This window comes from Neomonachus schauinslandi, chromosome X, assembly GCF_002201575.2.
Source record: "Neomonachus schauinslandi chromosome X, ASM220157v2, whole genome shotgun sequence".
NCBI classification, from domain to species: domain Eukaryota; kingdom Metazoa; phylum Chordata; class Mammalia; order Carnivora; family Phocidae; genus Neomonachus; species Neomonachus schauinslandi.
In genome coordinates, this window is record NC_058419.1 from 64,893,728 (window position 1) to 64,918,554 (window position 24,827).

Here is a 24,827-nt window from a genome sequence, read left to right on the forward strand (position 1 = left end):
AACATAGCTAAAGTATGGCCCTAGCTTAATGGAGTTTGCTATCTACTTAGGAGAAGATCAAATATTTCTGTAAAAAGATAATTAAAATGTTAGGCAATGGTGTTGTTAAAATGTCAAATGAATGATACTGACAGTAAATGCTAAATAAACCAGAGAAGGGAAAGATGTAGCAATAAGATATGGCAATTAATATGAGATGACCAAGGTCTGAGGCTTGACTCGACCTCTTAGGAACGGCAACCCTGTTACTCAACCTCTGTAAACCTCGGTTTTCCGTTCTGTAAAATCAGGAAAATTGTAAAAGCTTTTTCTAGGCTGCTTTAAGGATTAAATTTACTGATGTACAGAAGGCCTTAGCCAGATGCCCGGCCCATAGATGTTAGCTAAGAAATTCACCTTCCTTACAATTGAAAGACCTAGGTCAGAAGGAGCAATGGGTGTCTGAGAATGGGCTTTTACTGAAGAGAAGCAGAGAGAAATACAGAGGCCACCAGCTTTGACCACTTCACTATTTGACAAAAGACATCCCTAAAGGGAGACTTGGGTTATTTATCCCCAAAGATTACAGCTTTGTTGATACTTCAAGCTTTGTAGAGTACTGAAAGACAGATTTTCATTTCATTGCTTACCACCACTTGATATGCCCAACCTAATTTCTATAATCTAAACTACCTGTGGATGTCCAAGGCTCAATCCACCTTTTTAGGTCCAGAAAGAAGATTCCAAGTCAGTGGGGTGGAGTCATGAAAGGAAACTTGATATCCAAGGGCGGGAGAGAAGTAAAGTAGCTGAGTTTCCTTGCTCTCTCCTGCATAGCACTGCCACCTGGTGCTTATTTAATGAATCATACTATCACCCCCCCTTCCCCCTCAATCAAGGGTCTTGTCTTGCGCAGCCCAGTGCTGAGAGAACAGAGTGACACATTGTATTCGTTTCCTGTGGCTGCTGTAGCAAATCACTACAAAAATGGTGGCTTAAAACAAAAGAAATTATTCTCCCACGGTTCCCGAGGCCAGAAGTCCAAAATCCAGGTCAGGCAGGGCATGATCCCAAAAGAAACCCTCGGGGGAGAATCTGTTCCTTGCCTTCTCCAGATTCTGGTGGCTTATGGCCACCAGCCCTGAGCTTGTGGCCACATTGCCCCAATCTATGCCTCCCTCTTTTCATAGCCTTTTCCTCTTTCCTGTGTCTAATATTCTTCTCCTTCTCTGTAATAGGGACACTTGTAATGACATTTAGGGCCCACTTGGAAAAAATCTAAGATTTTCTCTTCATTTTAAGATGTTTAATTCAGTTGGCATCTGCAAAGACTGTTTTCCAAATAGGGTTACATTCATTGGTTCCAGGGATTTGATGTGGATATCTTTTGAGGACCATTTTTTGGCCTAACACATCTGTTCTTTATTATCTTTTAATTCATTGTTGGTAATTAATATATCAGATCTATTTGCTGGCCAGTGGTCAGGGTATCACAGAGGACTCCGGGCACATGGGTATAGAAGAGAGAATATATAGCAAGGGCAAGAAAGGGCTGGTGAGCCAAGACTTAACTTTTGTTTGTTTTTAATAAACTGGATGTGAGTGGTTCTCACCCTCCAAATCTTCTATATAAATAAGGAAATGGGCACTCTTAGACACTGTTGGTGAGACTGGTAGAGTTGGTAAAATCTTTTTGGAGAACAAGTCTATATATATATCATATACTTCTATCCAGTAATTTTACCTCTAGGAATCTATTTTAAGGAAATAATCAGAATACAGGAAGTTTTATACACAAAAATATTCCTTATATCCTTTTTTATGGTACTCTTGAATGTTGAAAACAATGCAAATGTTTACCTTTAGTTGAATAAATTATGGTTCATCTATGATGGAATATTTTACAGTCATGCAAAAGTGTGTTTATGAAGAGTAGGGATTATTTATATATATGCACATTGGACAAATGTTAATTCTAGATTGGCTTAATGACTGAGCCACCCAGGCACCCCTTCTAAGAGGCTATTAAAGATGATGTAGAACAGACACATTTCTCAGAAACCTAGGCATTAGGAAGGAAAATTGATAGGCTCTTTCTGGGGCTTTTTCATGGGGACACAGAGATGAAAAGAGAAAATGTTAGAACGTCAGAGCATATGATAGGTGAAGGGAGGCAGAGTTGGGAAAAGGGTGTCCCAGCTAAAAAGCCACCACATTCATGTTCAAAGAAAAGTCAGAGCAATGGCGGGGGGGGGGGGGGGGGGGGAGTGGTGGTGGAAGCTAAACAACACAACACAACAAAACCCAAGTAAGAGTAAAAAGGGGTTTCATACAACACAATATCAAAAAAATAAAAGGAATGTTGGGCACCTGGGTGGCTCAGTCAGTTCAGTGTCTGCCTTCCACTCAGGTCATGATTCCAGGGTCCCGGGATTAAGCCCCACGTCGGGCTCCCTGCTCAGTGGGGAGCCTGCTTCTCCCTCTGCCTCTGCCCTCCCCCTGCTTGTACTCTCATTCTTTCTCTGACAAATAAATAAATAAAATCTTTTAAAAAAATAAATAAAAGGAACGCAATAAAGGCACAAACTGGTGGCAAGTAAGTCATTAACCTATTGTGATAGGTCCTTCCAGCATCAATCAGGTTTCTTCTCTGTTATCTCAAGGTTATTTACAGATGTGGTGACTTTTGAACAAGAGTCTCTTGTCCACAGGAGGGTGAATGGGTTTCAGTCATTGGTTTGGGTATCTGTTTGTGCCATGCAGGCATCCAACTCAGCATCCAGGTATCCTTTCATTTTCAACATGTATGCATCCAAATGGTTGTCCAACTGCTCCTTGGTCAGTACAGACAAGTGAGGGCACCTCTCCCTTGTCCATGGCCTCCACCTCAGCCTCCAAAGCCCCCACTTCCCTGACCTATCATACCTCGACCTCCACCACCAATTTCACCACAACCCATAGCTCCATGCCCTAGGTCCCCTCTCCCAAGACCTCCATGACCCCAAACACCACCTCTTCGTAAGCCCATTTAAGGACCTACAGCTTATCTACCTCGGAGCAGGTTTTGACTCAGAGTGACATCCCACCCCTAAGCAAGGTTCTTGTGGTGCATGCCCCTCCTCCTTTGGGCAAACCTCTCTGGATTATGGGCAGGCCTTGTCCTCCAACTGTGTCCCTGCCCAGGGTCCCTATGGGTTGGTCTAACTGTGCCTGGATGTTACTCTTACCCAGATGCTGCTTTAAGCTCTTCTGCTTAAGTGGGTTTTTTTTTAAAAGAAGATTTTATTTATTTATTTGACAGAGAGAGAGAGCACAAGTAGGGGGAGCGGCAGGCAGAGGGAGAAGGAGAAGCAGGCTCCCCACTGAACAGAGAGCCCAATGAGGGGTTTGATCCCAGGACCCTGGGATCCTGACTTGAGCTGAAGGCAGACACTTAACTGACTGAGCACCCCAGGCGCCCCTCTTCTGCCCCTGGACAGAGGGTTTATTCTCCATCTGCTGGGCCAGTCTTGTATTTCTAGCACTGACTACCTGCTGTCATGGCTGCATCAAAGCCTGAATATTCACTGGCATCGGCTGTTTTTCTTTAGCATATTCATAAAGCCTCAAGGTTGAACAAAATGGGTGTTTAAATAAAAGCTTTATTATAAAACATTTATTGGGGCACCTCAATTGGTTAAGCAGCTGCCTTCTGCTCAGGTCATGATCCCAGGGGCCTGGGACCGAGCCCCACATCGGGCTCCTTGCTCAGCGGGGAGCCTGTTCCTCCCTCTCCCTCTGCCGCTCCCCTTGCTTGTGCTCTCTATCAAATAAATAAATAAAATCTTAAAAAAAAACCACATTTATTGGCATCTTCGTGGCTTGCTAGACCAGGAGCTCCAGATTCTATGAACTTTAAGTGGTACACTTAGATCAAAGCTGATGTGGGTTAAAGAATCCTCAGCGTCCACAAACTTGCAAGAATCAGAAACTTAGAAATGCAGCTAAGTGCAGCACATTCAGTCAAAAGTGAGATAACAAGCGTTCAGGGAACGGTTTTAGAGAAGTGGAAGGTATGAAAAACACGTAATAAGCAGATATGATGACAACAAAGGACAGAAAATGTTGTTTCAAAGACAGACAAAAAAAGCCAAAACCTTGCAGGAACCTGTATTTTAAGGACAAATATACAGAGGGACTAGAGCACCTTCAAAGGCCATGGAAATAGTACATCGGTATAAATTATAGGAAAGTATCATATTTTGTTATGTATTTGTTCACTTGGTAACATGTAAATATGGAGAATCAATGTATCATACCCTATAAGGAGAAGCACATATGCTTCAGAAAAGGCAGAAATAAACATCAAGTAAATCTTTTAATAGTCTAACATCAACTTAACATCATTGGTCAACGGTACTCAATAAACAGAGCTCTCAGAGATAGAAACTGCTTTTATTTTTTTAAAAGATTTTATTTATTTATTTGAGAGAGAGAGAGCATGAGAGGGGGGAGGGTCAGAGGGAGAAGCAGACTCCTAGCCAAGCAGGGAGCCCAATGAGGGGCTCGATTCCAGGACTCCAGGATCATGACCTGAGCCGAAGGCAGACGCTCAACCAACTGAGCCACCCAGGCGCCCCTAGAAACTGCTTTTAAGTGCCTTAACTTTTCTTAATCTCAAATGATAATGTTTTCTGACTCCAAGTGATGACTTCTGAGAAAATCAGATTACTTTATCACTGAACAGCTTGTGAAGACACTCTTCTATTATTCCTGTCAAGGTAAGTTTAATGGCATGAAAGAGAAAAACACTCAGCCGTAAAAGACTCTAACACAAAAACAAACTAAAAGCAGAATCAAAACAAAGGGAAATGGAGCAAAACCAGTGCCTCTTACAAGGCCCAAGAATGACATTCAAGGGCCTTTGGACATATCCATGGCTTGATAACTGCCTCTTCACTGCTGGCCTTGGACTGCACAGCAGGCCTACTGCAGCCTAAGTATCATGCTACCAAGCTGCACCTCCCTGGTATCAATGTAAAAAAATGTGAAGAAGAAGGAGGGTATGAGGAAGGAAGTATCTCCTGCCTAGAGGACAAGGTGAAAGAGTTTAAAGAAAGGGAGAGGGGGAAAAAAAGATTCCTGAGAATTCTAGGCAGAAGGAGATGAGAATGCAGAGACCCTGAGGCAGCAGTGTGCTTGGAGTACTCAAAAAACAGCAAGGAAGCTAGTGTGGCTGGAGGGGAAGGAATGAGAGGGGAAAATATAGGAAATAATATAGGAAGGTGGAGGGCACAGGTTAAATTTAGGCCTACTCATGAAAGCAGGGAGACCTGTTGGGGATTATTGCTGTAGGACAGGTGAAAAATGATGTTAGATTCATTGGACCTGACTGGGAGCAGTGGCAGTGGTGAGATGTAAGCTTCTGAATGTAATTCAGGAGGCAGACCTGACAGGACTTGCTCTGGATTGGTACAGGATGTAATACGTAACAGGAGGACAGTACAACTTTTTTGGACAGTACAACTTTTAAGTCACCAAATCAGATCCATACATGTCTGCCCTTGTATTTAAAAAGGTGGACTGGGTCAACACCCCGACATCTAATAGTAAAACTTACAAGTCTCAGAGACAAAGAGAAAATCCTGAAAGCAGTTCAGGACAAGAGGTCTATAACCTACAATGGTAGAAACATTAGATTGGCAACAGACTTATCCACAGAGACCTGGCAGGCCAGAAAGGACTAGCATGATATAGTCAGAGCACTAAATGAGAAAAAATATGCAGCCAAGAATACTATATCCAGCTAGGCTGTCATTGAAAATAGAAGGAGAGATAAAAAGCTTCCAGGACAAACAAAAACTAAAGGAATTTGCAAACACGAAACCAGCACTACAAGAAATCTTGAAAGGGGTCCTCTAAGCAAAGAGAGACTCTAAAAGCAACATAGACCAGAAAGGAACACAGACAATATACAGTAACAGTCACCTTACAGGCAATACAATGGCACTCAATTCCTATCTTTCAATAGTTACCCTGAATGTAAATGGGCTCAATGCCCCAATCAAAAGACACAGGCTATCGGATCAGATAAAGAAACAAGACCCATCGATATGCTGTCTGCAAGAGACTCATTTTAGACCCAAAGACACCCCCAGATTGAAAGTGAGGGGGTGGAAAACCATTTACCATGCTAATGGACACCAAAAGAAAGCTGGGGTGGCAATCCTTATATCACACAAATTAGATTTTAAACGAAAGACTGTAATAAGAGATGAGGAAGGACACTATATCCTACTTAAAGGGTCTATCCCACAAGAAGATCTAACAATTGTAAATATCTATGCCCCTAACATAGGAGCAGCCAATTATATAAGCCAATTAATAACAAAAGCAAAGAAACACATCGACAACAATACAATAATAGTGGAGAACGTTAACACCCCCCTCACTGAAATGGACAGATCATCTAAGCAAAAGATCAACAAGGAAATAAAGACTTTAAATGACACACTGGACCAAATGGACTTCACAGACATATTCAGAACATTCCATCCCAAAGCAACAGAATACACATTCTTCTCTAGTGCCCATGGAACATTCTCCAGAATAGATCACATCCTAGGTCACCAATCAGGTCTCAACCGGTACCAAAAGATTAGGATCATTCCCTGCCTATTTTCAGACCACAATGCTTTGAAACTAGAGCTCAATCACAAGAGGAAAGTCAGAAGGAACTCAAAAACATGGAGGCTAAAGAGCATCCTACTGAAGAATGAATGGGTCAACCAGGAAATTAAAGAAGAATTTAAAAAATTCATGGAAACAAATGAAAATGAAAACACAACTGTTCAAACGCTTTGGGATACAGCAAAGGCGTTCCTAAGAGGAAAGTATATAGCAATATAAGCCTTTCTCAAGAAACAAGAAAGGTCTCAAATACACAACTTAACACTACACCTAAAGGAGCTGGAGAAAGAACAGCAAATAAAGCCTAAACCCAGCAGGAGAAGAGAAATAATAAAGATTAGAGCAGAAATCAATGAAATAGAAACCAAAGGAAGAGTAGAACAGATAACGAAACTAGGCGCTGGTTCTTTGAAATTATTAACAAGATTGATAAACCCCTGGCCAGACTATTCAAAAAGAAAAGAGAAATGACTCAAATAAACAAAATCATAAATGAAAGAGGAGAGATCACAACTAACACCAAAGAAATTCAAACAATTATAAGAACATATTATGAGCAACTCTATGCCAGCAAATTAGATAATCTGGAAGAAATGGAGGCATTCCTAGAGATGTATCAACTACCAAAACTGAAACAGGAAGAAATAGAAAACCTTAACAGACCTATAACCACTAAGGAAATGGAAGCAGTCATCAAAAATCTCCCAACAAACAAAAGCCCAGGGCCAGACGGCTTCCCAGGGGAATTCTACCAAACATTTAAAGAATGAATACCTATTCTTCTGAAACTATTCCAAAAAAATAGAAATGAAAGGAAAACTTCCAAACTCGTTTTATGAGGCCACCATTACCTTGATCCCAAAACCAGACAAAGACCCCATCAAAAAGGAGAATTACAGACCAATATCCTTGATGAACATGGATGCAAAAATTCTCACCAGAATACTAGCCAATAAGGAAACCAGCCCGAGATGAAAGAAGATCTGGATCTCTGCAAGCAGAATATCACAGGTGGTTGGTTTTGAGGTACGAACCGAAGAGCCATGATTCCGCAGGCAGATATTGGAGGATAAACGGCAGCGGGAGGGTGCCTGGACATGGGGATCCTACACCGCCGGTGAGCGACAGCATCGCATGCTGGGGACGGGCACAGACTCGCAGGCCGGTAGCGGTGGGGAAAGGACCTTAGGGCAGCCCCCGGGGCGGAAACCTGGAGTGGCGGGGTCACGCCTGTGAACTGCAGCCCCCGGGACGGAAACCTGGAGCAGTGGGGTCACGTTTGAACTGGGAACGGCTGGCTGTTTTAGAAGCACAAAGGGCAGAGAAGTGCCCCTACATGGAGGCAGGACTGGGGGTGCTGTGGAGGGGCGCACAACCCAGGCGGCTGAAGTTTATAGCATCACGGACAGAAACGGAGACGGTGTGGCCTGGAGAGCTCAGTGAAGAACAGACAGTGATCTCTCAGCTCTGAGGCAGAGGGTTGGAAACAGTCTCTTCTGTTCTGACTTGCGGAAGAGACGCGGAAAGCCGCCAGGGAAAGCTGCCAGAGAACAAAAGCCCCCAAAACTGATTCCCGCTGAGCCCATCCCCCGCCACAGGGGGGCAGGGCAACTCCGCCCAAACAGGGTTGCCTGAGTAACAGTGGCAGGCCCCTCCCACAGGAGACAGGCTGGGAAAAAAGAGGCCAGCAACCCTAAGGTCCCAAGAAAACAGGTGCATCTTGCTTGGGTTCTGGTCAATAATTTGGACTCTATACATTCCCATAAACACCCATCAACAGAATGACTAGGAGGAGGAAGCCCCAAAATAGAAAAGACTCAGAGATCATGACTTATGCTGCAGATTTACAAATGGATGCAGATATAACCAAGATGTCGGAGATGGAATTCAGGCTAGCAATTGTGAAGACAATGGCTAGAATGGAGAAATCAATTAATGGCAACATAGACTCTCTAAGGGCAGAAATGAAAGCTGAATTGGCAGAACTTAAAAATGCTATCAATGAGATCCAATACAATCTAGATAATGTAACAGCTAGGGTAACTGAAGCAGAAGAACGAATAAGCGACATGGAAGACAGTATAATAGATAAAAAGGGAAAAGAGGAGGCCAGGGAAAAACAATTCAGAATCCATGAAAATAGAATCAGAGAAATAAGTGACACCATGAAGCATTCCAGTGTCAGAATAATTGGAATCCCGGAGAGAGTGGAGAGAGAGAGAGAACTAGAAGATGTATTTGAACAAATCATAGCTGAGAACAACCCACAGAATTGGAGAAGATATTTGCAAATGACACTACAGGTAAAGGGCTGGTATCCAAGATCTATAAAGAACTTCTCAAACTCAACACCCAAAAAACAAATAATCAAGTCAAAAAGTGGGCAGAAGATATGAAAAGACACTTCTCTGAAGAAGACATACAAATGGCTAACAGACACATGAAAAAATGTTCATCATCATTAGCCATCAGGGAAATCCAAATCAAAACCACATTGAGATACCACCTTATACCAGTCAGAATGGCAAAAATGGACAGGGCAAGAAACAACAAATGTTGGAGAGGTTGTGGAGAAAGGGGAACCCTCTTATACTGTTAGTGGGAATGCAAGTTGGTACAGCCACTTTGGAAAACAGTGTGGAGGTGCCTCAAAAAATTTAGAATAAAGCTACCCTATGACCCAGCAATTGCACTCCTGGGTTTTTACCCCAAAGACACAGATGTAGTGAAAAGAAGGGCCATATGCACCCCAATGTTCATAGCAGCAATGTCTGCAATAGCCAACCTGTGGAAAGAGCCGAGATGCCCTTCAACAGATGAATGGATAAAGAAGATGTGGTCCATATATACAATGGAATATGACTCAGCCATCAGAAAAGATGAATACCCAACTTTTACATTAACATGGATGGGACTGGAGGAGATTATGCTAAGTGAAATAAGTCAGGCAGAGAAAGTCAATTATCATATGGTTTCACTTATTTGTGGAATGTAGGGAATAGCAGGGAGGACATTAGGAGAAGGAAGGGAAAAATGGGGGAGGAATTGGAGGGAGAGTTGAACCATGAGAGACTATGGACTCTGAGAGACAAGGAGGATTTTAGGGGGGAGGGGGAGGGGGGAGGGGTTAGCCCGGTGATGGGTATTAAGGAGGGCATGTATTGCATGGAGCACTGGGTGTTATAAGAAAACAATGGATCGTGGATCACCACATCAAAAACTAATGATGTATTGTACGATGACTAACGTAACATAATAGTAAAAAAAAATACTAGCCAATAGGATCCAACAGTACATTAAAAGGATTATTCACCACGACCAAGTGGGATTTATCTCTGGGCTGCAAGGTTGTTTCAACATCCATAAATCAATCAATGTGATACAATACATTAATAAAAGAAAACAAGAACCATATGATCCTCTCAATAGATGCAGAAAAAACATTTGACAAAGTACAGCAACCTTTCTTGATCAAAACTCTTCAGAGTATAGGCATAGAGTGTACATACCTCAAGATCATAAAAGCCATCTATGAAAAACCCACAGCGAATATCATTCTCAATGGGGAAAAACTGAGAGCTTTCCCCCTAAGGTCAGGAAGGCGGCAGGGATGTCCACTATAACCACTGCTATTCAACATGGTATTAGAAGTCCTAGCCACAGCAATCAGACAACAAAAGGAAATAAAAGGCATCCAAATCAGCAGAGAAGAAGTCAAACTCTCACTCTTTGCAGATGATATGATACTTTATGTGGAAAACCCCAAAGACTCCACCCCAAAACTGCTAGAACTCATACAGGAATTCAGTAAAGTGGCAGGATATAAAAGGAATGCACAGAAATCAGTGGCATTCCTATACACCAACAACAAGACAGAAGAAAGAGAAATTATGGATTCGATCCCATTTACAATTGCACCCAAAACCATAAGATACCTAGGAATAAATCTTACCAAAGAGGCAAAGGATCTGTACTCAAAAACTATAAAATACTCATGAAAGAAATTGAGGAAGACACAAAGAAATGGAAAAACGTTCCATGCTCATGGATTGGAAGAACAAATATTGTGAAGATGTCAATGCTACCTAGAGCAATCTACACATTCAATGCAATCCCCATCAAAATACCATCCACTTTTTTCAAAGAAATGGAACAAATCATCCTAAAATTTGTATGGAACCAGAAAAGACCCCGCATAGCCAGAGGAATGTTGAAAAAGAAAAGCAAAGCTGGTGGCATCACAATGCCGACTTCCAGCTCTATTACAAAGCTGTCATCACCAAGACAGTATGGTATTGGCACAAAAACAGACACATAGATCAATGGAACAGAATAGAGAGCCCAGAAATGGACCCTCAACTCTATGGTCAACTAATCTTTGACAAAGCAGGAAAGAATGTCCAATGGAAAAAAGACAGTCTCTTCAACAAATGGTGTTGGGAAAATTGGACAGCCACATGCAGAAGAATGATATGGACCGTTTCCTTACACCACACACAAAAATAGATTCCAAATGGTTGAAAGACCTCAATGTGAGACAGGAGTCCATCAAAATCCTAAAGGAGAACACAGGCAGCAACCTCTTCGACCTCAGCCACAGCAACTTCTTCCTAGAAACATCACCAAAGGCAAGGGAAGCAAGGGCAAAAATGAACTATTGGGACCTCATCAAGATAAAAAGCTTTTGCAAAGCAAAGGAAACAGTCAACAAAACCAAAAGACAACTGACAGAATGGGAGAAGATATTTGCAAATGACATATCAGATAAAGGGCTAGTATCCAAAATCTATAAAGAACTCATCAAACTCAACACCCAAAGAACAAAGAATCCAATCAAGAAATGGGCAGAAGACATGAACAGACATTTTTCCAAAGAAGACATCCAAATGGCCAACAGACACATGAAAAAGTGCTCAACATCGCTCGGCATCAGGGAAATCCAAATCAAAACCTCAATGAGATACCACCTCACACCAGTCAGAATGGCTAAAATTAACAAGTCAGGAAATGACAGATGTTGGCGGGGATGCAGAGAAAGGGGAACCCTCCTACACTGTTGGTGGGAATGCAAGCTGGTGCAGCCACTCTGGAAAACAGTGTGGAGGTTCCTCAAAAAGTTGAAAATAGAGCTACCATATGATCCAGCAATTGCACTACTGGGTATTTACCCCAAAGATACAAATGTAGGGATCCGAAAGGGTACATGCACCCCGATGTTTATAGCAGCAATGTCCACAATAGCCAAACTGTGGAAAGAGCCAAGATGTCCATCGACAGATGAATGGATAAAGAAGAAGTGGTGTATATATATACAATGGAATATTATGCAGCCATCAAAAGGAATGAGATCTTGCCATTTGCAACGACGTGGATGGAACTCGAGGGTATTATGCTGAGCGAAATAAGTCAAACAGAGAAAGACATGTATCATATGATCTCACTGATATGAGAAATTCTTAATCTCAGGAAACAAACTGAGGGTTGCTGGATTTGGAGGTGGGGTGGGAGGGATGGGGTGACTGCATGATGGACACTGGGGAGGGTATGTGCTCTGGTGAGTGCTGTGAATTGTGCAGGACTGTTGAATCTCAGATATGTACCTCTGAAACAAATAATGCAATATATGTTAAGAAAAAAAAAAAGAAGAAGGTAGCAGGAGGGGAAGAATGAAGGGGGGGAAATCGGAGGGGTAGACAAACCATGAGAGACTATGGACTCTGAAAAACAAACTGAGGGTTCTAGAGGGGAGGGGGGTGGGAGGATGGGTTAGCCTGGTGATGGGTATTGAGGAGGGCACGTTCTGCATGGAGCACTGGGTGTTATGCACAAACAATGAATCATGGAACACTACATCTAAAACTAATGATGTAATGTATGGGGATTAACATAACAATAAAAAATTTTTTTTAAAAATTACAATGAGATACCACCTAACACCCATTAGGATAGCTATTATAAAAAATACAGAAGACAACAACTCTTGGAGAGGATGTGGAGAAATTAGAAACCTTGTGCACTGCTAGAATGTAAAATGGTGTAGCCCCTATGGAAAACAGTATGGCAGTTCCTCAAAAAATTAAACATCGAATTAGCATATGATCCAACAATTCCACTTCTTGTGATATACCCAAAAGAATTGAAAACAGGGACTTAAACATATATTTGTCCACCTAGGTCCAGAGCAGCATTGTTCAGAATAGCTAAAAGGTGGAAATGGGGAGCCTGGTTGGCTCAGTCGGTTAAGTGTCTTTCTTTGGCTCAGGTCATGATCTCAGCGTCCTGGGATCGAGCCCCACATCGGGCTACCTGCTCAGCTGGGAGCCTGCTTCTCCCTCTCCCTCTGCTGCTCCCCCTGCTTGTGCTCACTCAAATAAAAAAATTAAAAAATAAATAAAAAATAAAAATAAAAGGTGGAAGCAAGCCAAGTGTCCACTGAAGGGTGAATGGATACACAAAATGTGGTATATGCATACAATAGAATATTACTCAGCCTTCAAAAGGAAGGAAATTCTGACACATACTGTAACATGGATGAACCTTGAGGACATTGTGAAATAGGCCAATTACAAAAAGACAAATACTCTATGATTCCACCTACATCAAGTATATAATGTAGTCAAATTCATAGAGACACAAAGTAGAATGGTGGTTTCTAGGGGCTGGGGGAGGGAAGGAACAGGGAATTATTGTTTAATGAGTACAAAATTTCAGTTCTGCAAGATGATAAGTTCTGGAGATGTAGGTGGTAATGGTTGCACAATATGAATGTACTTAATGCCATTGAGTCATACACTTAAAAATGTTTAAAATAGCAAATTTTATGTTATTTACCCTCTACCACAAGTTTTTTAAGAAGAAAAAAACCACAGCATTTGGCTTTCTGGATTATGACTAATAACTCAAGAACGATAAGCCCTGGGAATCTCACAAAGAACATCTTTGAGTATAAATGTTTGTCTCACTTTATTTTCTTTGAATAGATTTCTAGAAATGGAATCCCTGGATCTAAGTGTTTGAACATTGGTAAACTCTCCTTTTGATGTATATTGCCAACTGCACTGTGGTAAATGTGCAACAACTAAACTATACCAGCAAAGAGAAAACCAGAGAAAATATTTGTAACAAATATAACAAAAGGTTAGTAGTCTTAATAGGGAAATACAAATTGATAAGCAAAATACACTAAGACCAGAATAGGTAAATTGGTAAAGAAAATGAACAGACATCCTACACACACACACACACACACACACACACACACACACACAGTGGCTTTTAAAATTATGAAGTTGTCCTACCTCACTGGCATCAAAGAAATAAAAATTAAGGGGCGCCTGGATGGCTCAATTGTTTAAATGTCTGCCTTTGGCTCAGGTCATGATCTCAGGGTCCTTGGATCGAGCCCCACATTGGGCTTCCTGCTCAGCAGGGAGTCTGCTTCTCTCTCTCTCTTTCCCTCCTTTGTTGAGGGTTTTTATCAAGAATGGATGCTGTATTTTGTCACATGCTTTTTCTGCATCTATGAGAGGATCTTAACTTATTTTTTATTAATGTGGTGTATCACACTGATTGATTTGCAGATATTGAACCACCCCTGAAGCCCATGAATAGAACCCATTTGGTCGTGGTGAATAATTCTTTCAACATCTGTGGATTCAGTTTGCCAGTATTTTGTTGAGAACTTTTGCATCCATGTTCATCAGGGATATTCGTCTCTAATTCTCCTTTTTGATAGGGTCTTTGTCTGGTTTTGGAATCAAGGTAATGCTGGCCTCAGAGAAGGAGTTGGGAAGTTTTCCTTCCATTTCTATTTTTGGAACAGTTTGAGAAGAATCGGTATTAACTGGGGCGCCTGGGTGGCTCAGTCGTTAAGCGTCTGCCTAGGGCTCAGGTCATGATCTCAGGGTCCTGGGATTGAGCCCCACATCGGGCTCCCTGCTCCACAGGAAGCCTGCTTCTCCCTCTCCCACTCCCCTTGCTTGTGTTCCTGCTCTCACTATCTCTCTGTCGAATAAATAAAATCTTTAAAAAAAAAAAAAAGAATCGGTATTAACTCTTCTGTAAATGTCTGGTGGAATTCCCCTATGAGGCCATCTGGCCCTGGGCTTTTTTTTTTTTTTTCTGGGAGATTTTTGATGACTGATCCCATTTCTTTGCTGCTTATGGGTCTGTTCAAATTTTCTATTTCTTCCTGTTCCAGTTTCTGTAGTTTGTATGCTTCTAGGACTTCATCCATTTCTTCCAGATTGTCCAGTTTGTTGGCATATAATTTTTCACAATATTCTCTTATAATTGTTTGTATTTCTATGGTGTTGGTTGTGATCTCTCCTCTTTCATTCGTGATTTTATTTATTTGGTTCCTTTCTCTTTTCTTTTTCAGAAGTCTGTGTAGGGGTTTTGCAGTTTTAATAAGTCTTTCAAAGAATCAGCTCTTAGTTTTATTGATCTGTTCTACTGGTTTTGGTGTATGTTTCTATATAATTTATTTCTGCTCTATTCTTTACTGTTTCCCTTCTCCTGCTGGCTTTAAGCTTTATTTGCTCTTCCATTTCTAGTTCCTTTAGGTGTAAAGTTAAGTTGTACATTTGAGACTTTTCTTGTTTCTTGATACTTTCCTGTGTTGCAACATACTTCCCTCTTAGGATAGCCGTTGACGCATCTCAAAGGTTTTGGAATGTTGTGTTTTCATTATCATTTGCTTCCATGTATTTTTTATTTCTTTAATTTCCTTGATAACCCATTAATTCTTTTTTTTAAAGATTTTATTTATTTATTTGACAGAGAGATAGAGAGAGAGCATAAGTAGGCAGAGAGGCAGGCAGAGGGAGAGGGAGAAGCAGACTCTCCACTGAGCAGGGAGCCCGATGCGGGGCTCGATCCTAGGACCCTGGGATCATGACCTGAGCCGAAGGCAGCCGCTTAACCGACTGAGCCACCCAGGCGCCCCCCATTAATTCTTTATTAGGATGTTCTTTCATCTCCATGCATTTGTGGTCTTTCCTAATTTTTTCTTGTGGTTGACTTCAAGTTTCATATCATTATGGTCTGAATATATGTATAGTATGATCTCAATCTTTTTGTACTTGAGGGCTGATTTGTGACCCAGTGTGTGATCTATTCTGGAGACTGTTCCATGTGCACTTGAGAAGAATGTGTATTCTGCTGCTTTAGGATGAAATGTTCTGAATATATCTTTTAGGCCCATCTGGTCCATGGGGGCCTGAGTGGCTCAGTTCGTTAAGCATGGAACCCTTGATTTTAGCTCAGTCATGATCTCAGGGTTATGAGATCGAGCCCCTAGTAGGGGCTATTTGCTATTTGCTCTGGGCATGGAGCCTGCTTAAGAGTCTCTCTTTCCCTCTCCCTCTGCCCCTCCCCACTCCCCCCCCACCTCTCTAAAACAAAAAGAAAGGAAATTGGATCCTATTTCCCCTAGAGCTGAAGCTTTGCAGCACTCTACGATCAGCAGGCTTGGTGTGTGGGAGGGGTTCATACTGGTCGCTGGGGGGTGGGACTTGGTGCCCTGATTCTCTGCCTGACCTGCCCTGGTGGAAACGCACCTGCAGGGCACAGGGGGTCGGGGTTTGGTGTAAGCACCTCTGGCCTCCACTTGGTGGTGCTGTGTGGCTCACTTAAGTTGGTCGGTGCTGATGGGCGGCGGGGCGGCTGGAATGGCGTTGCGCTGCAGTTGCTCTGCCGTCTTGTTCCTGGAGCGGGATGTTGGCGGCTGCCAGTCTTCTGGAAGCCCTCACGGAAGAGCAAACAGTCACCCGTGTTGCGGCCCCGGCTTCCACCAGATCTCTGCCTTCACCCTGCCTGCGTCCGAGCTGTCCGTCTGCCAGCAGCCCAGTACTCCTGTGTTTCATCTCAGGCGTGGCTGGGTTTCAAAACCCCACATTTTAGAGATCGGCCTGGCACAGACCCCCGCCGATCCCCCGGGGGATGATCTCGCTTCACTGTTGCCAGGTGCCGGCAAGTCCCAGAAAATGGCCGCGGACGGCACGGCGGCTCGCAGTTCGTGGTAAAAAGCACAGCCAAGAGCCCGCGCCAAGGTTCGCCAGTCAGCCGGCGTCCCCGGTCCTGTTAGTGAACCGAGCAGCTCGGGGGAGCCTGCCGGGTCTTTTGTCCCCAGCCAGGCCCTGCCGTTTCTCCCAAATGCGCTCCGAGAAGGGGACCGGTTTCTTCCCGTGCGACCCAGGGGGTCCTCAGACCAGGCTGCGCACTCCCGGGGGGCGCCCCCCTTCCCCACCAGAGATCCTCTACGCCTACCAGTCGAGGCCCTCACGAGGGCGCTGACCTCTAAAACTTCAGACTTTCGCTTCATGGCTTCTAAAAATCTTGCGGTGTTCAGCCCCTCTCCTATTCCTAGTCCACGGTTTGGGGGAAGAGTTTTTCTTGTGCAATCCCCTGAGCATGTTTTCTCTCTCTCTCTCTCTCCCTCGCTCGCCCCTTTCTCCGTGATCAGGGCTCCCTCCCCTCTGCAGTGCCCACAGCTCTTTGGTCCCCCAAATTAACTCTCTGAAGCTTCTACCTTCCACTATGTGGCAGGGGTTCTTTTGGGGTTTTTGTTTTGTTTTTAATCTCTTGTTGTGCAGTTTGTTCTCTCAGACCTTGGTTGGATTTCTTGGGTGTTCAGAAAGATTTGCTATTTATCTAGCTGTGTTCAAGGGACAAGGCAAGCCTAGGGTCCTGCTACTCCTCAGCCATCTTATCCTCCTCCTAATTTTAATTTTTCCAGTTAACACATTCTCTAATAGCAAAAGAAAATAAATTATGAAGGTTGTCCTCAAATGATTATAGTTTGGAAGATTCCTGTGTGGGTCTTTGACAGATTTGTAGGCATTTCCAACTTACTCCAAAGCAGTTCGTTTTCAAGGCATGCTTTTTATATTTTAACGCACATACAAACAGGGATCCTGTTAACAGGCAGGTTCTGGTTCATCTGGTCTTGGGGCCGGGAAGCTGATAGTTTGCATTTCCCACAAGCTGAACCAGTGGTTCAACCTAATAAGGAACAGAATAATTTTTTTAATTTAAATTCAGTTAATTAACATATAATGTATTATTTGTTTCAGGGTTACAGGCCTGTGACTCATCAATCTTATATAATACCTGGTGCTCATTACAACACATACAGAGTAATTTATTTTGAACAGAGGCAGCTGGTTCATTGTGACTATGGGAGAGGACTCTGTCCGACAGCTATGGTCCTAAATTTAAGAATGCGCTTAGCTATTCCTCAGTGTGGGAGTGTTATTTTAGTTGAATGGGCACAAAGATGAAGAGTGACAATTATGGAAGAAAAGGAAAGGCTAACATTGTTAAGTTTAAGGACTCAAAAGAATGTGATTGGTATAGGCAGTATTTGGGTCAAGCAGGTGGCTCTTTTGGTGCTCCTTAAATCACATCATATGAGGCCTTCCTACAGGCAAAAGAAGCTCTCTTCAAAATAGGACATTAGCATCTCAGGCAGCTCCAGACCAATGATTGATCTACAAACCCAAGTGGCTGTGGCAAGTTTGTCTTTCTGTCCCTATGCTCAGGCCAAGGAAATGGCAGCATTTTCCATGGTGCTTTTGCTGTTTTGGAAATCTCATCTCCATTACTAGCAAGTCTCACAATTCTACAAGGTAGGTAGTCTTATCCTCATTTTGCACTTGTAGAAACTGAGGTTCAGTTAGATTAAGCAACTTGTCCATGGTCACTGTGGTAGGCAAAATAATGTTACTTTACATGGCAAGAAGAGACTTGGCAGATACAATTTAAGGGTATTGCAATGAAGACATTATTCTAGATTATCAGAGTGGACCCAATGCAATGACACAGGTGTTTGTAATAGGGAGGCAGAAGGGTCAGAGGTAATAGTAGAAAATGGGATGATGGAAGCAAGAGGCTGGAGTGATACGAGGAAGGGGCTGTGAGCCAACAAATGTAGGCAGCCTCTAGAAGCTGAAAAAGGCAAGGAACTGGATTCCTCCTAGAGCCTACAGAAGTAATACAGACTTGCTGACACTTGGATTTTAGCCTTGAGACCCATTTCAGACTCTGACCTCCAGAACTCCAGATAATAAATTTGTATTAAGACACAAAGTTTGCTGTAATTTGTTACAGCATCAAGAGGAAACTAATAGTCACCCAGGTGGTAAGTGGCAGAACTGGGAGTTTGCAAATAGGTCCCGTGGCCTCCAAAAGCAGTGCTCTTCCCATCACTATGGGGGGATGTGATGCTTTTTAAGAAATGGTGGATACAAAAGTGGAAGGTAGGCGCGCCTGGGTGGCTCAGTTGGTTAAGCAGCTGCCTTCGGCTCAGGTCATGATCCCGGGGTCCTGGGATCGAGCCCCACATTGGGCTCCCTGCTCAGCGGGGAGTCTGCCGCCCCTCCCTCCCCCTGCTCATGCTCACTCACTCCTCACTCTCTCTCAAATAAATAAAATCTTTAAAAAAGAAAAGTGGAAGGTAAAATGCTCCAAGTAGCAAGAAGAGCTGAGGAGAGTTGATCCTGGAGTCTACTTTCCCCCAAACCTCTTCCACACAGTCAGATGTTTTTCATTTCAATAGTTATTTGGATTAAAAATAATCTTTCCAAATAACTGCAAATACTTCTGGCCAGATTTAAAGGTCACTGGCATTTTAGGATGGGTGAAATTAATCTCCATTTTTGTCCTATTACTTGGTGATAAAACTGCAGTGAGGAAATCGAAGTTTTGCTTGGGTGAGGTGAAACAAGTAATGTTAAAGTAATGGCAACACTTCAGTTTATCGACAGGCCTGGGGGCAAGGAGCTGGGTGCTGACAATGAAAAGCTGGGGGCCACTCCAGGGCCATAGGTACAGTATTCGAAAGACTACACAGCCTATTTCAAACTTTTCCAGAGAGAAGACTGTATGGAAGTTCTCAGATTTCTTACATTGCATGAGATCCTATTTATAACAGCATCTTCACTTAAACCTTGTCCTGGAATCTTGCCTTTCATCTCTCCCTTCTAATTCTTCTTCATAACTAACGGTCACATCTATGAAGAGGAAGCTATTATGCAAGTAGAGTTGGTTGGCTCTGGTCAAATTTGTGAAAGATACATCTCTACCTCTCTTGTCTCTATTTGAATTTTAGCAGGGACTTCAATGCCTTAACATAGCAAGCATTCCCCAATAGGAAGGTTTTCTGGTGTTTTGTTTTGTTTTGTGTCTAGAAGGTTTTGAAACCTCACCTGGGATGTTGCTATCTTGAACATCCTTCTTGGAGGTTAGTCAAGACACTGACAGAAGAGGGAGGCTGAGCAGCTAAGTGGATGGTTCAGGGATTTTACTCTTAGGTTTCCATTTCCAATCCTATCTCATCAACCTGAATAGTCTCAAGATTGGGGGAGAGAAATGAAAATGAGGTTTTCCTTACAATAAGTTTAAAACCCTTTCCATAACCAGGACACCTGGGTGGCTCAGTCGGTTAAGCGTCTGCCTTCGGCTCAGGTCATGATCCCGGGGACCTGGGATCGAGCCCCGCATCGGGCTCCCTGCTCAGCGGGAGCCTGCTTCTCCCTCTCCCTGCTGCTCCCCCTGCTTGTGCTGTCTCTCTCTCTCTCTCTGACAAATAAACAAATAAAATCTTTAAAAAATAAAATAAAACCCTCTCTGTAACCCACAGAAGTGCTTGGTATGGGAATATGTTTTGGGTGGGATCCTCAAACACTGTACAGGGGCCACCAAATGCAAGAAAACCTCTTGTCTCCATTAAGCTCATTTTTTAAAAAGATTTTATTTATTTATTTGACAGAGAGAGACACAGCGAGAGAGGGAACACAAGCAGGGGGAGTGGGAGAGGGAGAAGCAGGCTTCCCGCTGAGCAGGAAGCCCGATGTGGGGCTCGATCCCAGGACTCTGGGATCATGACCTGAGCCGAAGGCAGACGCTTAACGACTAAGCCACCCAGGCGCCCCTCCATTAAGCTCATTTGGGGTAGATAATCTCAAGAATGTATTAGAGACTACAAAATTCCTCTTGAGGACAACTAAATTCCTTTCTTTGTTTTTCACCCTAAATGATACAGCAGGTGGGGTGGAACTGAAGGAAACCAGAGTTTTCTTCCCTCCTACTCTTAGTGAATGTGTAATGCTGCCTCCAAGCCTGCCCCATCGTTGATGAACAGTCAAAAAAAAAAAAAAAAAAACTAAACTAAACCAGGGTATTTGGAACTGCTGGAAGAAGAGTTGGATGGTTTAACAAAAGAGACACTGACAGAACACATTTCTCTACAATACTATAATTATAAATTTGAAGGCACATCCTTGGCAGAAATATGATCAATTACATGCTTATGGAAAAACAAACTACTGAATATCTTAACTGTAGTAGATGATTATTGCACAACATTGTCCACTGCTGTTTTGGGTACCAAACAATCAATGTTTAACAATGTTTAGTTAAACATTTAACTAAAAACATAAGGTTGAGACGCCTGGTTTTGGCTACAAAAGGTATCTATTATCAATGCCATGATAGAAGCCCTTTTAACTGAAGAACAAGATTTCATGCTTTTGTGCTTTACCTGGTTATTCACACCAGATAAACTTTCAGAGGGACTACAGAAACTTAGTGTAAAAATAGCGAATAATTCGGCATGAATCCATATTTTTTATATTTGGTAAAATAATATTTTTAAATGTAGAAAAGTACGAAATAAACAAGCAAAAAATCCAAAGGGAGTGATTCCAGGAATGTTTTTATTCTTATTAAAATAACCAATAACCAGATGCCTCAGCCAAAGAAAATAACAAAATAGAGTAAAATAAATATTAAGAAAAATAATTTTAAAGCAAGAGTCACAAGAAATGGGAAAAAAATTCTCAAAGAACATACATTCTTGATTTTAAGCTGTGTACATAAAAGATATGCACACTTAAATTTTTGGAAACATCTTGTCTACAGTGCTATTTTAAGCATTCTGAAGAAAGAAGACATCTGAAAAAAGAAAAAAATAAACTTTTAAAAAGTTAAAGCACAATATAAAATGTTTTGTTCACAAGGCATCAAATTTAACACTCTAAAATGCTGATACTAAACTAGGAAAAAGAACACCTCTATTTTCACAACTGACCACCATACTTCTTTAGACTAGGACACTAAGTATTCTAGTTGTGTTTTAACCTTTGAAATTCAAAAGGCATCTTTGGATATTCAAGATAAAAGGTGCCCCATTGTTGAGTCAGAGCCAGCACTGGATATCAAAACATCCTTGTTATCTTCAGACCGAGGGCATGGTTACTGAGTGAATACAGAAGAGTGATAAGGGAACAACAAATAAAGAACTTCAGATATTCAAATGTCAAATTCAAATATAAATCCATTTTCCTTCTATATGGTAAATATGTGTGTGTACATATGTATGAATAGACATATACATACACACATATACATTTATAACATTTGTTCTCACTAGCCACTAGTTACTTAGAGCTAGTTACTAACTGAAAGCAATGTTTTTGATCCTGGTATCATCTCTCTCTCTCCTGTGAATACAGCTGTTCTATGAAGCTAATGGGAGTTCAGGATTACAAAAGAGACTTGTGGTAGAGAATTCAAAGATGGTTTCAGATATTTAAACCAGGATTCTTTCTAAACATGTTTTCTGTTCTGATAGCAAGGGTTGAAATTAAATCCTTGATTTTTCCCAGACTATAGGCTGCTCTTCTCACTGTCCTAGGACACGTGGGTCCCTTGTCAAGTGGGACCCAAAAGGACAACTCAAAAACACACATAGAAATAAAAGTAGTAACTGGCTATGTTCAAGTGTTTCAAAGACAGAGAAAGAGTAAGGGAGAAAGAGAGAGAGGTGTTTCTTTTGTCAAAAGTCTATTATACATTTTTTCCTATTGTCTGTTTCTTCTAGAAGAAACAAGTTGTGGTATGATGAACCACTAGAATTAAAAGAAAAAACAAATATTAAAATTCAAAGCGGAAGCACAGAAGGTGGCACAGGCATTTAAAGAGCTAGACATACAATCACATTCATATTTCATTAAGACGGGTTTGCCTTTCTAGATTAATAGCACCTTCATCAATAGTTTCAATTCTCTCTTTAAGATAGCTGAGATAAAAATGAGATTTTTTTTCCAAATCTGAAAAGACAACATGGAATAATGTGGTAAACTTTTCTGTGTGTGTATGAAAGGATAAGAGAGAAAGGAAGTAGGAGAGGAAGAAACCCATCCCCCACTCCTACCTGATTGTAGACTCTGCCCTAAAAAATTGATTATTAATATTCATTACAGACCTCAAGGGGAGAAAAGAACTAACATTTACTGAGTGCAAATCCTATGTGCTAGGCATTGTGCTAACAGATTTACATATGGTGATGGGAACCAAATATTAGGAATTTATTTATTTATTTTCACTTCCATATTCTACATATAAAATCCATCTTGCAATTCAGGAGGAATTTAAATAGTGATACAAGTACCAGATCTCTCACCAGTATATTCACTCCTAGGCACTCAGAGGGGGATTTCTAAATGTATATGGCACTGAGAACAGCCCCTGAACTTGCGAACCACACTAACTTCGCAAGGGCAAATGTTTTAAACTAGAGAAAAGTATAGATTTGGCTAAAAGGTATCACAACCTAGGGAAATTCTCATTTCTGTATGACAATTTATTGTATTTTTTGGTAAATGCAGCTTTGTGTAATAGCATTATTTTAAAGTCATCTTGAGAAGTCATCTAAAATACTAAAATATACTGAAAATCTATTAAATTATAGATACCAGCTAAAGTCTTGTATTCTCTCCCATAAAGGACAAATTTAGTGAATCCAGGTAATTTCATATGACCCGTATATGTTAAAGATGGTAGTGTTAATCTGAAAAAGTCAACTGTGGAAGAGGCTCAAACTCTTAAGTTTCTGGACTGAGGCTGAGAGACTAAGAACAATTTATAGTGGAACTAAGCAGGAGTAAATTGAAAGTTTGTACAGAGCTAGGGAGTCAATGAAAGAAGAATCCGATATCTTTTTTTTTTTTTTTTTTACAACAATGGAGAGATAGGAAACAAAGAACCCTCTGGACCCTTAAGGTCTTTTGGGCTACAAGATAAAGAAAGGAAGAAGATATTGGAAAAGTTGTCAGTTATTTTTATCCATCAAAAATCACCTACACTGAGCTCACTCGAAAGAACAATAACAACGACAAAGAACCGTACTAGGGCATCTAAGAAAGCAACTGCAAAGACAAAGATGCAGAGAGAATGGGGAGGGGGGGGAAGCCTGTAATAAATAAGGCACGTCTATTTTTAAACAGTTTCTACTGTTTTCCTTCTAAAACCAGATGCTTTATACAGTGTTTTAAAGCCCTTGTTCCCCAACCTGGCAGGGCTGAGGGCTCAAGAATGTCCTCAAGATTATGCTCTCAGATCTTCAAACTTTCAAGTATCCTTTCTCTTGAGCCTTTTCTTTTTGGTCAAATAAAAAATTATCTACCACTTTAGCAGCAAATCAGCAATCTTCAATTGTAGGGCTTGTTGTAAACCTCACTGGCCTACCTTATCTGTTACTAGAGAAAACAAAAAGTATTGGAAATTCATTTTAAATAAAGCTAGGTTGAGAGCTAATGCTCTGAAGAAAGGTATTTTTGCCTTTAGACAAATGTAATTCAAAGAGACTCCCTACCATAAGCGCATGAGACCAATATAAAGTCCTTCCATGATATTTTGAAAAGTTAAGGAGACATCATTAATGCTGTATCAGTGCATAACAACATCTAATAGCATTCTGTGTGGCCTGTTACAATGTGGTGTCATCATCTTCCCTGCAGTCTCCCACCAGAAGGGAATGCTTGTCAGGTTCACTGGTACCAATGCTGTTTAGGGACCGTTTATCAGACAGGAGTGAATTTATGGAGGCTCTGCTGTAATTAACAATCCGGTCCAGCAAACCCAGCTTAGGAGAATTTCTCGAGGTGTCATCTATTCCAACATGAACGCTGATCTCTGAAGGCCTTTTCTGTCCCATCTGGCTTCGGGCATGCAGTTCATAATTCTCATAAGTTGGTTTTCTATAACTGAACACATGCAAAAATACACTAGTTTGAAATAAGCAAATGTGAACTAGACACTTGTTACAGTCAAAACTGGAAATATATTTGCCGGGCATGAAATCTACTAAGGTGGTTCCTGCTAGGAAAGTCACTCAA

The 24,827-nt window shown here is 41.7% G+C and overlaps 1 protein-coding gene and 1 pseudogene across 2 annotated transcripts in view; both read right to left on the reverse strand.

Annotated features, from left to right (window-relative positions):
* Window positions 1-2,705: 2,705 nt before the first annotated feature.
* On the reverse strand, window positions 2,706-7,693 carry LOC110572875 (annotated as a pseudogene).
* Window positions 7,694-21,267: 13,574 nt separating this feature from the next.
* ATP7A (ATPase copper transporting alpha) overlaps window positions 21,268-24,827 on the reverse strand; it is a 153,743-nt gene continuing 150,183 nt past the window's right edge. For both annotated transcript variants that reach the window (XM_021678911.2, XM_044911518.1), the window contains one exon: window positions 21,268-24,695. In XM_021678911.2, coding sequence (XP_021534586.1) covers window positions 24,419-24,695 — 277 coding nt within the window. In that variant the 3' untranslated portion in view covers window positions 21,268-24,418. The remainder of the gene's footprint in view (window positions 24,696-24,827) is intronic.